This window comes from Aythya fuligula, chromosome 21, assembly GCF_009819795.1.
Source record: "Aythya fuligula isolate bAytFul2 chromosome 21, bAytFul2.pri, whole genome shotgun sequence".
NCBI classification, from domain to species: domain Eukaryota; kingdom Metazoa; phylum Chordata; class Aves; order Anseriformes; family Anatidae; genus Aythya; species Aythya fuligula.
This window is the reverse complement of record NC_045579.1, coordinates 4,138,967-4,154,574: the sequence shown is the minus strand read 5'-3', so window position 1 is coordinate 4,154,574 and position 15,608 is coordinate 4,138,967. Positions and strand designations below refer to the sequence as shown.

Below are 15,608 nucleotides of genomic sequence, written 5' to 3'. Positions count from 1 at the left end.
TCTGCTAGTTATTTGATCTGAGCAGATGACTCTAAATTGTGCTTTCCTAAGCATTATGCATCACAGAAATTTCTAGCATTGGTTACTTTTGCCTCCTCTCTGTGGTCTCTTACTTTCATAAATCCTTAGGGGAAAAAAACAACCACCACCAAACTGTCTCTTCATAATGCTTAAAGGTAGTCTTAAAACTTCTCTCCCACTAAAAAAGAGAAAGAAACCTAACCACCAGCCATGTACTATAAAGGCTGTTCCTATGTCAAAGAAATATCTGCAGTAAAACAGTTGTAGTGACAAAGTGGTTTGTGGTTTGGATTTAAGACATTTATATTACCAGATAACTTCCTGAAATAATCACAAATCAGAGTACTTTTTTTTTTTTTTTTTTTGATCAATGCTCTCTCTACCTAAATGACAGTAAATCAGATAGGGTCCAAGGCAACACAGGGCTATAATGCTTGACCTGGTCAGTAACTATGGAAAAAGGAGCCATTAGAGGCACTGCCTTCTCCTCTGGCAAGTCACTCCGTTCCACCTCCCACTTAGCTCTGTTGATAAATACCCAATTAATTCACTTTGATAAAAATAAATATTTCAATGCATTCCTAACTACTGCTTTCCCATTGCAATATTAGTCAAACAAGTTCGGAAATATTTGGGTCAACCTGACTAATTATAAGATAAATTCAGTTAAATTAAGCATTTTGCATGAACTGGACAGGAATATGCTTCTTCAAAACCTAATACCACCATTTGTACCCCTTAAATTAACTACAGAGGAGATGGTAGGCTCACACCTAACTTTTATGCAAGAACACATTCACCAAAAGCAATTTCTGTTTCCTTCCTTCATCACAAAATAAACTGGTTGTCCTAACCCAGGAATATGCAGGACTGGAGAGTGAAACTCACCACTCTGGTCTAGTCCTTCTACTCCATTTCTGCACATTTCTGAACCAAGTGCAATTCAGTTTTCACAGTGTAAAATAAAGCTCAATGACCTTAGTACCAAGGACGTTTAAAGTCACAGATTTTTTTATTTTTAAATAAAAAAGAGAAGCTGTGCTTGAAAGAGATGGAACTGACAATACAGCACAAAACTGGAAGTTTACCATACATGCTTCCAAAAAAAATGTTTCTCCTAACACAGAAATGAAAGTGAATACCCCTTTCAGCCTGCCCTAGTCCAGGTATTCCTGTATTCTCCACAGTTTATTTGTCATTAGATACAGCTTCACATAACATTCTTAAGAGGCCAACCCAGAGCAGCCAAAATATCATGAGAACCAAGCCAAACCCAGGCTCGTATGTTAACTCAGGTATGCGTGATGAAGTTTAACTATGTGCAATGAAGTTTAACAAAACAGGACTTGCAGTCAGCAGCTCTGCATGTCAGACTGAAAACAAGCACAGCCTGTAACAAAGTGCACGAGAGCTGACTTACAGAGCTGCCCAGTAAAATGCCATCTAAACTTGCCACCCGTTTCCAGGTACGTGCGTTAGCTTTCTTTGAAAATGTTTTTTGCTCTTCATTTTATTCATTCTTTCTAATGGAGAAAAGCCCATCAATTCAATGAGGTTGTGTTTCTGTGCTGGTGCAGTAAAAAAATTTGTTTCCAAGAACAGCAGTGAATAGATTGCACTCAAGAGATCTCGTACAGGTAAATTATGGTCACATTTAAACACCTGGCAGAGCCCTTTATTACAGGAGCAGTTTCTTGATCCTCTGTAGGGAAATTGCAGCAAGATGCATCCTTAATGAGTTGTTTTTAAGATCAGGAACTTCCCTTCAATCTATCCGCAAGCCATTTTAAAGCCCCAGTTCTAATCTGCATTCAAATTACATGCCGGATCCCAAACCTCGTCAGATGATCAGCTGAATCTTGCAGAAATGGCACTCTGGATGCCAGGGATAACCTTCAGGTAGGCAGCGTTTGCAAGCCTCTCACTGAAATCTGCTCGGGAGACCTGCAATGCGTATGCTTTTACTCCCCGAGATCAATCAATAGCCACAAGGCCAGCGTTTTCCCAACGCCGTACCGCCGAGGGCTCAGCGCAGCGACACGGTTATCACCAGCCACCAAACAAACCTTCTTTATGTAACCCTGAAGGTGAGGCTCCCCGGGGGGGGGGTGCTCCCTGAGGTGTTTTATTCCCCCTTTTCCCACTCGCTCGGCCACCGGGGCTCTCCCCGAGGAGCCCAAACCCTGAGGGGGCTCTGGCACACCCCGCCGGGACAGGGCAGGCCGGCGGCCCCGCCGCATTTTCACAGCTCCAAAACCTCCCCCCAGGCAACAAGTGACCCCCACGAGGCCGGGGGCGGCCGTTACGGTTACATAACGGCCCCCGGCTGACCTTCGAGGGGGAGAAAAAGCGCTGAGGGAACCGTGAAGGTGAGCGCGGAGGGCGATGCTCCCCCCGACACCCCCATGCACACCGCCGCAGGTGCAGAACGAGCCCCCCCCCCCCGCAGCATCCCCTCCCGCAACACCGAGGGGATCAAGGACACCGTGCCCCTTCCTTCCTTCCTTCCCCCCAGGCTCTGTTTTTTTTTTTAATTTTTTTTTTTTTTTTTTTACCTCGAGCAGCCCCGGCTCCTCCGCAGAGCAGCGCGGCCAGCAGCAGCAGGCAGCGGGCGGGGGCCGGCATGGCAGCGCCGAGCGGTGCTGGGGCACCCCCGGCTGGCGGGGCGGCTGTGGCGCCCCCGCTGGTCCGGGCTCCGCTGTGCGGAGGGCTCGGCCCCGAGGAGGAGGAGGAGGAGGAGGAGGAGGAGGAGGAAGGGGAGGGAGGAGAAGCGCTGCGCTGCCCCGCTCCGCTCGCCGGCTCTCTCCTCCCCTCCCTCCCTCCCTCCCCCGCCTCGCTGCCGCGGCGCCCCGCGAGCGGCACCTAAAATGGCGGCCGCCCCCCCCCCCCCCCGAGCCCGTTACCAAGCGGGGGAGGGAGCGAACCAATGGAGCCGGGGAGGGGATACGGGAGAGCCCATGTGAGGGGCGGCCGGGGGGCGGAAAGGAGCACGGCCCTGCCCCGGGGGAGCGTTTTTTTTTGGGGGGGTTTATTGGTTTATTTTTGGTTTGGGGGTGTATTTGTACAGCTGAACTTTACCTAAGGGAAAGGGGCTGATGCCCCGCTGAAGCTGCACAGCGGAGTTGAGTGCTGATTAAAAACCCCAACACTCCAGGAAGAGTTAAAACCCTCACAGAGCCATTTAAATTCTTTTACAGATCTTTTAACCAAAAAAATCAGGAAAAAGCTGTTTATTTTTCCTTCTGCTAAGTGACCGGTGCTGCCTCAGGCAGGATGCACAACCCCTCCACACCTGGAGGCAGGGAGCAAACCAGCACCTGGTGCAACACGCACACACCTTGCTCTGGTTTCTTGGCCGTAAAACTGCAGTCCTGCAGAGATCTGTCTCTTTCAACCACACACACACCTCAGTGCACCACTGCACGCCTCTCCGAGTGCTCATTTTTAGAGCTGGGGACTGACGTTGCGAGGTTTTCCTTGGTGCTCATCCCCACTGCACACACGCTGCAGGGAATGACGGGCCCGTGACGTAGCACGAGCCCTGCGCAAATGGAGCGAGGGCAGCACTCGCAGTTTGGGTGAACCCTCTGCAGACTGAGAAACATTTTTTTTGCCATAGTTTTACTGAGTTTTAACAGTGCAGAGGTCTGTTAATTCTAGCTGGAAACATTTACAAGTTCTATCTAAATCAAGACATTTCATAGAACAATTAAATTACACAATCTCTCCTGTAACAGAAAAGTTATTTGCTTTCTAGTCAAAAATTTCAATTTGAAAATGCTTCAAAAGAAGAAGAAATGCCTTACCACGATTAGAGTTTTGACAGCTAAAATGCAACCAACTTATTTTATAATTAGATATGACTACTCATGTTTTGTACCTATTAGCCATTCCACTCCCACAGTGAAGTAAAAATAAAATCCAGAATGTTCAAGATCCTAGAGATGTGGTATTTATTTTAAAACATATGTGACTTAAATACCAAGTCTGATCTGTTCTAGACCCTCCCCTTCCCACCCCCCAAAGCCAAGCCTGGTGCTGTTAGTTAGCATTCTCTGCTCACTACCTGTTTACCCCAAATTTTGGTTGGGGGTCCAGCCATCCAACAGTGAGAAGCCCACTTATTCATGGTCCTTGATCCATCCCCAAGGTCTCAGCAAGTTGACAGGATTTGGTCTGCAGTAAGATGTAAAATTGGCAAGACAGTTCACGCAGATAAACAAAAGGCGAGCTGTTCTGCCCCCATCGAGGGTTTTTTCCATCCTTAAAATCCAGCCATCTTGACTTGCTGTACCTTAAACACATTTGCTAATATGAACGCATGTCGAGCAGAAAAGGAATTTCAAGATAGTGTGGTACACTACACCGAACAGTGCCCCAATTACCATCCTGTGCCTTCACCAAGCAACCAGGTTAGTCCACATTTATTTCATTGACTGTATGATGTAGGCTATCTTCTTTCTCAAAAGCTAAGACATTTTCTTTTTTTAAAGGTAAAGCCTCAGTCTAAAACCCCTTGATTTCTCAGCCTAACATATGCTGGATGGCAGATCGTGTCAGAAGAAGCCTGTAGCCCATCTGTTGCCAGATAGCTGAGTCTTTACATTCTGCCAACGCAGCTTCAGCTGATGGTATGCTACATCATGTATTTTTCTTTTGTATGAAGAGTAGAAGGACTGTTCAGCTCAGTATGACTCTCAGACTAGCCTTATCGACTTAATGCTTCAGGAAAAAAACACCCCTATGAGTAAAGATTTGTGAGGCAAGAGGTCATCAGTTAAAATGATTGCCCGCTGGTGAATGCACAATATAACACCTCTTTTGCCCAAGTACTGGATTTAGATTAGGAATAAACAAGTCTGAATATCAATATGATAGTATCTGAAGAGGGCTTGTAAGTCAGTGGCCAGCTGTCAGGCAAATACATACGATCACATATACTAATACTTTCTGCAAAATAATTTTTTACCTTTAAATTGTAGAACAACTTAGGTTCATTAGGTATGGCAGAGAAGATAGATCTCAAAGAGTTGAATTTGCTCCATAGTCCACTCTGTCTGTATAATGCATTAATGTGGGGAAAGGCACTCTACATTTGACCGTAGTAAGAAGGGGACTTCAGTGTTACCATCTGGACTCATTTAGATGATTCTGATTCTGCAGAACTAGAAAGAGGAGACATTTTTAAGGGAATAAATGCTGTGTCCAGGAACACTTTATTTATCGCACAATGACACTATCAGCTCAGAGAAAATAATCAGCAAAATCAGTCGTGATGAAACTGGGAAAATTCCAAGGCAGGAGAAGGCATTGATTGCATCTCCCTCTGAGCAAAACTCCTCCGAGTCAGTTGTGACTAAGGCACTGATTCAGTAAAGCCAATAATTCTTTAGCCTGTATTTTAAGCTCAGTTAGATAATTTTGTTTAGTTAGATGACTAACTGGTCTGAACTGGCAATTCAGTGGTTGAGGACATGGATAGTATGGGTACTCCATCTGTGGCAGAGACAACAAATTAAAACTGATCCATGTCACCACTAATGTTCCATTGGCACTTACTCCATAAGTATGGCAAACACAACAACCTCTCAAATACCTACCTTTTATTTTACAAAATAAAATTTGAATTAAATTGCCCTTGAAGCCCACCATGCACCATCCTATTTGCTGTTAAACAATAGCTACACTACTTGTCAGAGGTAACTGCGTTTCACAAGTTGACAGAGATTCTCACTTTCTCTGAAATGCCACATGCCATTATTTCACAGAAATGCACAGAACTAACTTCAGCACCTTCATTTTTACCACCTATCTCCCTCCTACTCTCCGACCTGCTTCTCAAGCTCAAAAAAAAAAAAAAAAACACATTGATTTTGATTTTATTAGTAAGCAACAAAACTGGAACAAATGGCTCCTGGCAGAACATGTTTTCTGTTACAGCTGAAAAACTATTGGACTGATGTCCTTGAAATGCACAGTGTGACTAATGCCCAGCTTGCAAGGACCCAGGAGGACACATATTTATTGCACTTGTCAGAATGAAGCTGAGCAGCCAGAAATGAAAAGATAAGGTGATAGGTAAAAATGAATGCCTATGTCTGCCTGCTACTTAAAGGAAGCTGGTGCATATCATATCTAGAGAAGTGAGGCATACTCAGTGAAGCCAACATTTGGATCTGATTGTTACAGCTCAGGCTTGTAATCAGTTTTGAATACACTCAGAATGTGCACCAGTATTTTTAGGTATTAGACCTGGACCCTTGTTCCAAAGGGAAGCTGTGAGGAAAGGGTCCAAACTTCAAACAGTCTAGAACTACGTTGACAAAAAACGGTCCAGACTTTAAATAAAGAAGCTAGAACTAGCTGTGGATTGATTTTTGTCTCAATACTTCAATTCATGTACGCATGCTAGTTTGCTTCCAGATTATGACTGCTTTTAATGGGAAGTTAGAACTCAGAACCTAGCTTTATCTCCTCTACTGAGCATTTGCTTTATCACAGCTGCCCTGAAACCAGTTCTGAAAAGGGACTAATTGCTATAGAGACTATGCTGTAATGTAATTAGGCTCATGATAGAGTTGCATGCGTAGCCAAGCAAAAATATTACATGAAGGCAACAGCTGACCAGTTTCTGAAAATCTGCATTACAGCTCCACTGTAGCTCCCCCCCCATTCCCACCGGAGAAAACAATGGGAGAATCCCAAGGTATTTTGCTCATTTAAATTCTAGTATTTTGTGATTCTGATATGGCTTTACCAGACTGAGTCAGGAAGAATGAGCTAGGATGATATTAACAACAACAACAATTCAAGGTGAATATCAAAAATTCATTCTTCACAATGAAGATGTATGAAACCAGAGTGCTTCTCATAAGGCAAGAGGCAGAAGTGGCATATTTTGGGTCATTCCACAACAGAATGCTACAGCAATGCCCCTACTAGCTTGAGGAGAAAACACACAGATGACCTACTGCATCTTTTCTAGCCTTGCTGTCCCAAATATACAGAGTTGCAATCCTCTGACCATACGAAGGCGTTAAATTCATGTGCTTTTAGATTTAGTGATGATTTTGTCTTTTTTCTTTAACACTTTGGAACCTGACTGTATATATTACAGAGTAAAGAATTAGGGGACTGGTTTTCCCCACGCTTGAACATTTCTAGAACTGCTTTGATCATGTGTGAGAATTGATTTAGGGGATGCAAATGAAGGCCCTGGCAATCTGAAGAAGCAAATCTTCTCCCCTGACATTTCTGAACATTCAGAGAATTCTCAACAAGCCATTGAAGTATGGGTTTATCAGAGAGACAAAAAGAAAATTCAATGAGCAAAGAAGTACATAAAAACCACTAGCTTCCTCACAAGAAAACCATTAGCATTAGCAATCTTTCCACCTTGTTTATCCCTTTTTTCCCATTTAGACTTACTATTGCAAAAAATGCATCTAAAAACATGAAAGCAATGAAGGAAAGATGCAAGTCTTTCCTTACTAAGAGAGGGACTGAATATTCTGCAACATGATTATAATATTTTACAACTCATTAGCACCTACCATCCTAGGATCTCCAAGCATTTTACAAGCGTTAATTAATGCACTCTCACAATACTTCTGTGAAGTAGAAAGGCAGGTGTGCAGGTATTGTGATGACAGGTGCATTACAATAGAATAAGACAATTTCTAGGCTCTTCATTTGCATATTTCGGAAAGCAGAGCACAAAGAGTGCAGGTAATGTTAAGAAATACCGTAACACCTTGAAATACCTTGAACCGCACGCAGACAGACAGGCTTTCAAGTGCTTAGATAAAAAGCCATACTTGACTGAAGGCCCTCAAGAAAATTTATGCTTTTTAAACATGGGCCTTTGCATCTAGTACCATAGTAGCTATTTTAAGTTGTGACAGATAAATAAGAATGAAGTCTGAATGAAACTGGATCTATTTCTTAAAAGACTGATTTCTTTATTTCAAGGGGTACAGGGACCTTCTAAATCCCTGAAATCACCATGGCCTCTAAATAGCATTAAATAAATTATTTATAAAGCTTAGTAAGGCACTGCTAAAGACAAAGAGGGAAACAGCAAGTGAAACAGGCAGCAGAAATAAATTTACTAATCATCCTCTAACTCAATAAAATAAAAAAAATAAAGTCAGGTGCTAGATGAGCCTTTCTAGAATATATGCCCATAAAAAAGAAGGACTTTCGTGGTTCCATGCTGTTTTACTGTGCTAACCTGCCTTGAAGATCACCATAGTGGGCTATATCCACATTAACAACTGCTTTAACTTCCTCACTTACACAGAAAACTGAATGATTTATGCTGGGGAAAAAAAAAAAAAAAAAAAGTTAAGAATCTTGCGTTGCCTTTCTAGTTCTTTCACAAATTGCCCTCCTGGGTCAGGAACTAATTCTTTCCCTACCTGTTTCTTATCTGACAACATAGTGGAGCCATATATATACATATATCTCTTATATAAAAGTATGGATAGATAAGCTAACATTTGTGAAAAGACTCCAGTATTTGCACCATATACCGGTGACGATGCTTAAATTATTCAGTTTGCAGATTTTCTGTATTCTTTAGGATCGTGGTACTCATTGAACATCTGGTCATACAATGACATTTTCCTCCTCTCTGCTTGCTTTCCTGCGAGGAAGAGGAGGAGACTATGTGCGTGAGTACTCCCCTCCCCAAGAGCCATATGGGAATGTAAAGGCATTCTCTGAATTCATTACTCTGCCCCACAATATGATTCTGCCTTTATACGAGCAAGAAAATGGATGTTAATTTATTCCTTACTGCTAATTTGAAAAGGAGCACAAACACAAGAGTTCCATTGCAGAGACTTCTACCAAGGGTGTAGTTTAAGTCCAATTATGTGCTATTAGTACATTTGCTCTTTGTTCCTCTGGCATATTAATTACATGTCTGGTATTCTGGTAATTAACACAATTATACTCTTTATTTTCCTCTTTCGTTAGACAATATTCTTCCACTTTATTAAGATAAGTAATTTTCTGTAGGTAAAAGAAGCCAAATTACTACATATTAATAAAACCAAGCTATAGGTTTTTAAGCGAGCTTATAGAGAGAAGGTCCAGCAGTATTCTTCGCCAAAATGAAAAGCAGATGCTCTCCTGTTGGGCTGTAGCCCATCTCAGAGGCTTCTACAGGGAAACCAAATTATAAGCCTCCAGTTATGTGTGCAGCATCGTAACCAGCAACTGAAGCAGCAGGGCCACAAGGACAGGACCAGCTCTTCCACACACAGCTCTTCCAGCAACGTTATTGCTGTTCAAAGGCTCACTGTTAGCAAGACCTTTCATCTTCAACTTACATTCACTAAACCCGATGACATTTTGAGAAAAAAAAAAAAAAAAAAAAAAAAAAAAAAGAGGAACAACAAAGGCTCAACCAAAATGGTTTACAATTCCACAGATCACCCACAAATGAACATTCATCAGGGAGGATATTCGTGAAAAACATTAAGGAACAACAAAAAAAATGCACACTTACTACTGTAAGACAATAACGTGGGCAGGTTTTTTTTTTTTGACTAAATTAAGTAGGTGTAGAGGTACCGCACAAACACGTAAAAGATACTTCCTTCCCCTTAGGACAAATTATTGTTCCTCTGAAAATAAGTTACTGTTTCTGTCTAGTTTTCTATAAAAACACATCTGAATTTCCACTAGGTCACAGATGCTGCTATGGGCAAAAAAGCCTCACTGTGGAAAGATTTCTTTTTCCTTCTGTATGTGGTTGTCTGGGGAAGGAGGAAAAGGACAAACAAAATATTGTCTTCCCACAATAGGGCAGAAACTTTGCAGTATATTGTCTAGCACCCTCCCTCCTCCCCAAATCCCTTGGGTCCAGATCTCTGGTGGGTCTGGCTGCAAAATGTTTCTGGGTGCAGGAAACAGAGGTGTCCCACGCCAGAATGAATGTCACTCACTCCTTCCCAGAGACAGCAGTGGGCATTCGTTATTTACTGCTACCTGGGACAAGTGTTACCGATAAAGAAACCTGAAGTTTATGATTGCAAATTGCTTTTAACTGTGCCTACTTCCATTACTGTTTTTATTTTATTTTTCCCTATTGTACTGCATTGCCTTTGTGTCCCTTGGGGAAGAAAAGAAATAAAAACTCAGCAGGCAAATATCAGTGTTGAAAAAGCTTGCTCTGCCTTTCCCAAAAACACCATCTGGAGTATTTTTTTATTTTGAATGGTTGACTAGTAGACCAAAATTATATATCAGGGATGTCTGAAAGACAGTTGTCATCATTATTTCTCTACAGACCAAAAAATAAAACCACCCAAAACTGATCTCAAGGCCCAACTGTACTGGCCCCTATTCAGACAGCACAAAACTCGTAGCTTTAAGTATTTGCAAAAGTAAGGTTTTGAAGCTGGGGACAGGGCTGCTGTGTTCTGTTCCTGATGACACCACTGACTGATTCTACCCACAGACAAGTCTCTTAATCTCCCTATGCCTCATTTATCCTCTCAATTTAATGCCACTTGCCTATTCCACAAGGATGTAGTAAGACTTCATTAACTAACGTTTGTAAAGTACTTCAAGATCTAGTACAAAAGCTTCTCTAGAAATTCTGAATATTATTTTAATTAAGAAGGCAGCATTTATAAGTTCCCTGCCATTAAATTACCATATATATCTCAAACAGAGAGTCTAATTTCCAAACCAACCTTACGGTGCACAAAGACGGGTATTTTAAATATACTATTCAATAATATTCTGAACCAATAATATTACGCAAGAGCACAGAAGTATCAAGATTCCTGCTTGACTGTTCATTGACTTTTAGCACAGAAGCACCCAACAAGTCCAGATTTATCTGCATTTTCTTGAGAACAGATTTGGAGGAAAGATGGAAAAACTAAAACCCCAGCCTAGATGAAAGCTATCATGTTTAACTTTTTCTGTTCTGGTATTCATGGCCTCAATAAACTGTATAAAAAATTAAAAGGCTACATACGGCAAAACTGCTTTTTTCTTTCCTGCCTAAATGTTGATTTTGTTTTTTCCTGAAAATACACAACACTTCTAAGAGCAATCATTCAGCTGCATCAAATGTTTAGTCTTCACAGTTGTGCTGAAAGTAGCTCGGGGACCTTTGTAAGACACGGAGAACTGGGAACAGCAGAATGCCAGAAAAACAGATAATTCAATATTTGATTCTTTCTTCAGTACTACTCCTTGCCAGTCCTTGTCACCAGGCCAGGAAGCTGTAAGTATGCTACTATACTACCACATTCACATGGGGAAAGAAAACTTGCCTCTCCTCTTTTCCTTTGAGTGCAATTAGCAGACCAAATCTAATAATAACAAAGGCAAGCAAGCACAACAATACTGGAGGACAGACAATCGGCACTGGTCTTCCCATTGCCAAAACTCACTCTATTGACATTCTGATGAGGGACTCTGGAAGAAGGTCAGGATGGGAACTAGTTTATGGAAGACATAGAAAAGTAGCCCGTTAGGATTAATTGTACACTGTTTATAGATAAATGAAATAAAACTATCTTGCAGCAACTGAGAGACTCAAAAACCTGATTGCTCAAAAGACAGGGGAGCAGGATATTCCCAGAATGCATTTTTTTTCACCCCACATTGCCAACATTTTCTCCAGAGCCCAGCTTTTTAAAAACATTTTCATACTTGTATCTTTTAACAATGTACAATAGGGCAAATAAAGGACACTAGGATCACTAACTGTCTCTACACAAAGCATTTGGAGAAAAGGGCATTTCTATTCCCTGTGCAATTCTATTTAGCAGATTTATACTAGGATCCTGTTGTGCAATGCATGTCATACAATAGGGCTATAAAAAAAAAAAAAAAAAAAAAGGAAAAAAATCATAAATCAGGTTACATCTATCTGAGGCTAGCTTGCTGGGTCAGAGTTTCAGGCAAAGGGGCTGATTTAATGCCATCAGAGGCTAGGTTCAAATTCCCCACCCATTGGAACATTTTGAATTCTCACAAGCATTACTCAGCTCTTTATCCTTCTGTAACAAGACGTGTAAAACTACTCAGGTCAATTCATACCCAGCTTGTATATGCTGTAACTACAGAACTATTGGTTCTGACTGGACCTCAAAAAAGCTGCCCATGTTTTTCGTCCCCACAGTGCATAAGGCTCCTTAGTCAAATTAGCTGCTGCTCCCCCCTGATTGTGCAGCACGCTGAATGGATGCTCAGTGTGGCCGTGCAATAGGTGCCAACGCCACAGCCACAGCCCTGAGAACAAGTCCCAGTGTTTGCACAGATGCCAGTTACATTCATTGGTAGCAGTGAGCTGAACTCCAGGACCTGGACCAAGGATTACAAGTTCCACGGAGATCTATGTAAAGGTGTAATGAGAATTTTCATCATGCAATATTAGCAAATGCTTCCTACTCCTGAGAAAAGTGACCTACATAGCACTGCAAAGGAGTCTTTAAAGCCCATGTGAACAGCATTGCTTAGATGTGGAAAAATAGGATTGGTTTTACTAAACAGGTCTTCTGAGAGAGTTCCAGTTGCTGTATTTTCCACAACACAGACTTCTTAAAGACAATAAAAATAAGCTAAAGCATGCCATTATTTGTCCTGCAGCTGGTTTCAAGCAAACTGTTGATCTTCCTGATATGAACTCCTCTCCACTCTTGCCCTGCTCAAATTCATCTTATCTGGCAATAATAGTCCACAGCTTTCTCCCAGAGTCTCAAAGCATTTCACACGTTGATATATTAAAAGCCCCACAAACCTCTGCAAGGCATGGTCAATACCTTTACTGTCTAGCTGCTGAAGAAAATGATGAATGAAGTTCCTGCACATCCATCACAAAAACCGTCTGGGACAAAATTAAGAATTGATGGAGATGTCCCAGTTTCTGAGTCCATGTTTCAAGCTACATAAACTACCTCTGTTGCTTTAAAAAGTGCCTTAAAAAATTATCTGGTCCAGGAGCAGACTCCTTTTATTTGCTGTTTTTCTAAAATTCCAGTGCTCCAAGCATCTTCCCAGCAGTGTCCTGTCTATTTACAGCCTCATCAGACGTGAGTGCAGCTTAATCCTTTGTCATTTCACATATTTATTTCTATTCTGACAGATACCAGTTGTGACCCTTTCTTGCAGTAAGCCACTGCCCTCCTGGCCTTCACTCTAATTGCAGATTTGCTAATCATGTTTTGATCACCCACCCCTCTAATCACTGCCTGCTGCAAGCCACGGAGCCAGGCCTATTTTCGGTGAAGAGGAGCATAACACGCAAACGCGACGCTTGTGTTCTCGTCCTTATGGAGGGGATCAGAGGATTAAGAGGAACAGTCAACCCTGATTAATGCTGCTGAGTGAGTGAGAGCTCTTTGCCAATAGCAGGGGCTGATTGCCTCCCCGTGGGGAGCTCCAAGGCAGACAGTCTCCCTACAAGGACACGTCTGTCTTCTGCTTTTAATGCTAGCTGCTGCTCTGCAACAGAAAGGAGGTTAAATGCTGACCCTATCTCTCCAAATAGCAAGCTGTCCTGGGGTGGGAGGGCTTTTTTAAAGACGTGGAGCTGTTCTTGGAACACAAGATAAACACAGGTTTGTATCTATTGCTGTCTCAGCCGTCGACTTACCACCAGCAGAAAAACTTAACAGAATTCTGCTTGGTGGCTTTTCTGCAGGCTGGATACATGTCACGAATGCACTGTCTAACCTTAGAAGGGAGCCAGCAGAGAGCTGTATTGTTTTAGCAAAGCAGGAAACAAATGCACACTCAGAGCTAAGACCTGGCAGGACCAACATCACTGCAGTTTGTACTCAGCGCTGAGGTAAGGATGTCCCCCCTGCTCCCAACCAGTCTAATATCTGTAAGTGAATCGGAGTGATTTAGAATAATTACCTCACCCCTCCATGCTCTGTTTTAATGTACCTGTCAGATCGTTAACCCTGTGTTTTCCTCCACTCAGTGAAGGAAAACATTTCTTGAGAGCTTTTTCTATAAATGCTACATGCCCACTGCTGCAGGATAAATTTCTGCAGGACCCAACACAACCTGAAGGACCACCCTACCACCTTGATGAACATTCAGCAGCCACAAATCTCCATTCCACCTCTACTTTTCCACTTTTCAGGGTTTTCCTTATTTTCAGCACAGGCAATGAGCATTCTTACCTTTTCTTCTTCTGCTCTGTGCACTATTCTTCTGTACCAGTCACAAGTGAACCAGCTGAAGAAGTGGAATGACACATTGTCTTCTGCCAGGGAAACTGGGGGGCTGTAAATCCCCTGCTGTGGTAAGTGACTGAAACATGGGGTTTTGCACTGCATTCTAACTACTCAAGTTTTTCCATGTTTACTGCTGCTTCACTGATACATTACCCATTGAGCATAAGTAAAAAGCTTATGAGAGGAGACAGGCATATCATCCTGTCTGGGGCTCGGCTTACACAAGCAACTTCTGCAGCACGGGGAGCAGCCTCTGGGAATGGCTGGTGTCTGTGCAACACTACATTAAAATACAGCTCAGGATAGGTCAAATAATTATTGACCTGATCTAAAAATGAGTCTGAGTGCCCAGTGTTCAGCAATTTCAACAGGAGGTATATGATGACAGCTAAACTTCCAGAGGCTCTGCAATGACTGAGTCCTCAAACTACGTAACCTGCACAGGAGCTGGTCTTTCTGCAACAATACTGAACAGAAAATAATGGAGGTGACATCTTTTCTATTCACTAAAGCCATGATTTAAGTACAAGATTATTATACAGCATCCTAGAGTCCTAATCCTTGTCCCTGGAGTAGCAATGTAGATTAGAGTTTTTGACCATTTTATAAAATAATGTCACTAGCAACCAGTGAGACATCCCAGAGGGAAAAGATACTTGAGCAACAGAGGGTAAAATAACTAAATATCTGTAGAATATCCATTTTTTCAGTGAAAAGCAAAGAAAGCCATACATCACACGCTAGATATGCACAAAAAAGCTCAGCATTAGAACATCTTCATACCCTTTTCCCTCAAGCATCTCTGCTCCCTTTGCTTGCCCAACTCTCATTCTGCCTGACAGCTCCTTAATCACAGTATCTCTTTCACATGCATAGAGTATTATTTAACCTGCAGCACAGAGGAAAATGCATTTATAACCTACTGGGTTTTTCCCTTTAATCTCTTCCTCTCCTTACTGCTCCCCCTCTCTTTTTAGTAGCTCTAAGCAAGAATGGTGTTAACAACCTTCATAAAGATTAATTCAGGTCCAGACAGGAACCAACTCTTTGCACTCTGTCAAGATAGGAGGCTAAAGAAACAAAACACACGACCTCTTCCTTCTGCCCAGGTGGTAAAAAACACCATCCATCAGATCACAAAAGCAGCATCGCCTCTCTCCTGCCAGGACATCAGTACATGTCATTTTAGAATATCCCTAAGTGATATATACATAATAGTACTCGTGTTTAACGTATTTTTGTGGCACTGCTCTACAACAACCAGACACAGCTGAATTTCATGTTCCATCTGCCCGAGTTGAATTCAAGGTGTTGGCTTTAAGCTGTAAGCACTGCCAGGTCTGGGATCTTACTGTGTCTTACTTATTC

General features: G+C 42.2%; 1 protein-coding gene across 4 annotated transcripts in view; it reads right to left on the bottom strand.

Annotated features, from left to right (window-relative positions):
- Positions 1 to 2,833, bottom strand: part of CLSTN1 (calsyntenin 1) — a 38,960-nt gene extending 36,127 nt beyond the window's left edge. For all 4 annotated transcript variants that reach the window (XM_032201637.1, XM_032201639.1, XM_032201638.1 and 1 more), the window contains exon 1: positions 2,577 to 2,833. In XM_032201637.1, coding sequence (XP_032057528.1) covers positions 2,577 to 2,646 — 70 coding nt within the window. In that variant the 5' untranslated portion in view covers positions 2,647 to 2,833. The remainder of the gene's footprint in view (positions 1 to 2,576) is intronic.
- Positions 2,834 to 15,608: the final 12,775 nt, after the last annotated feature.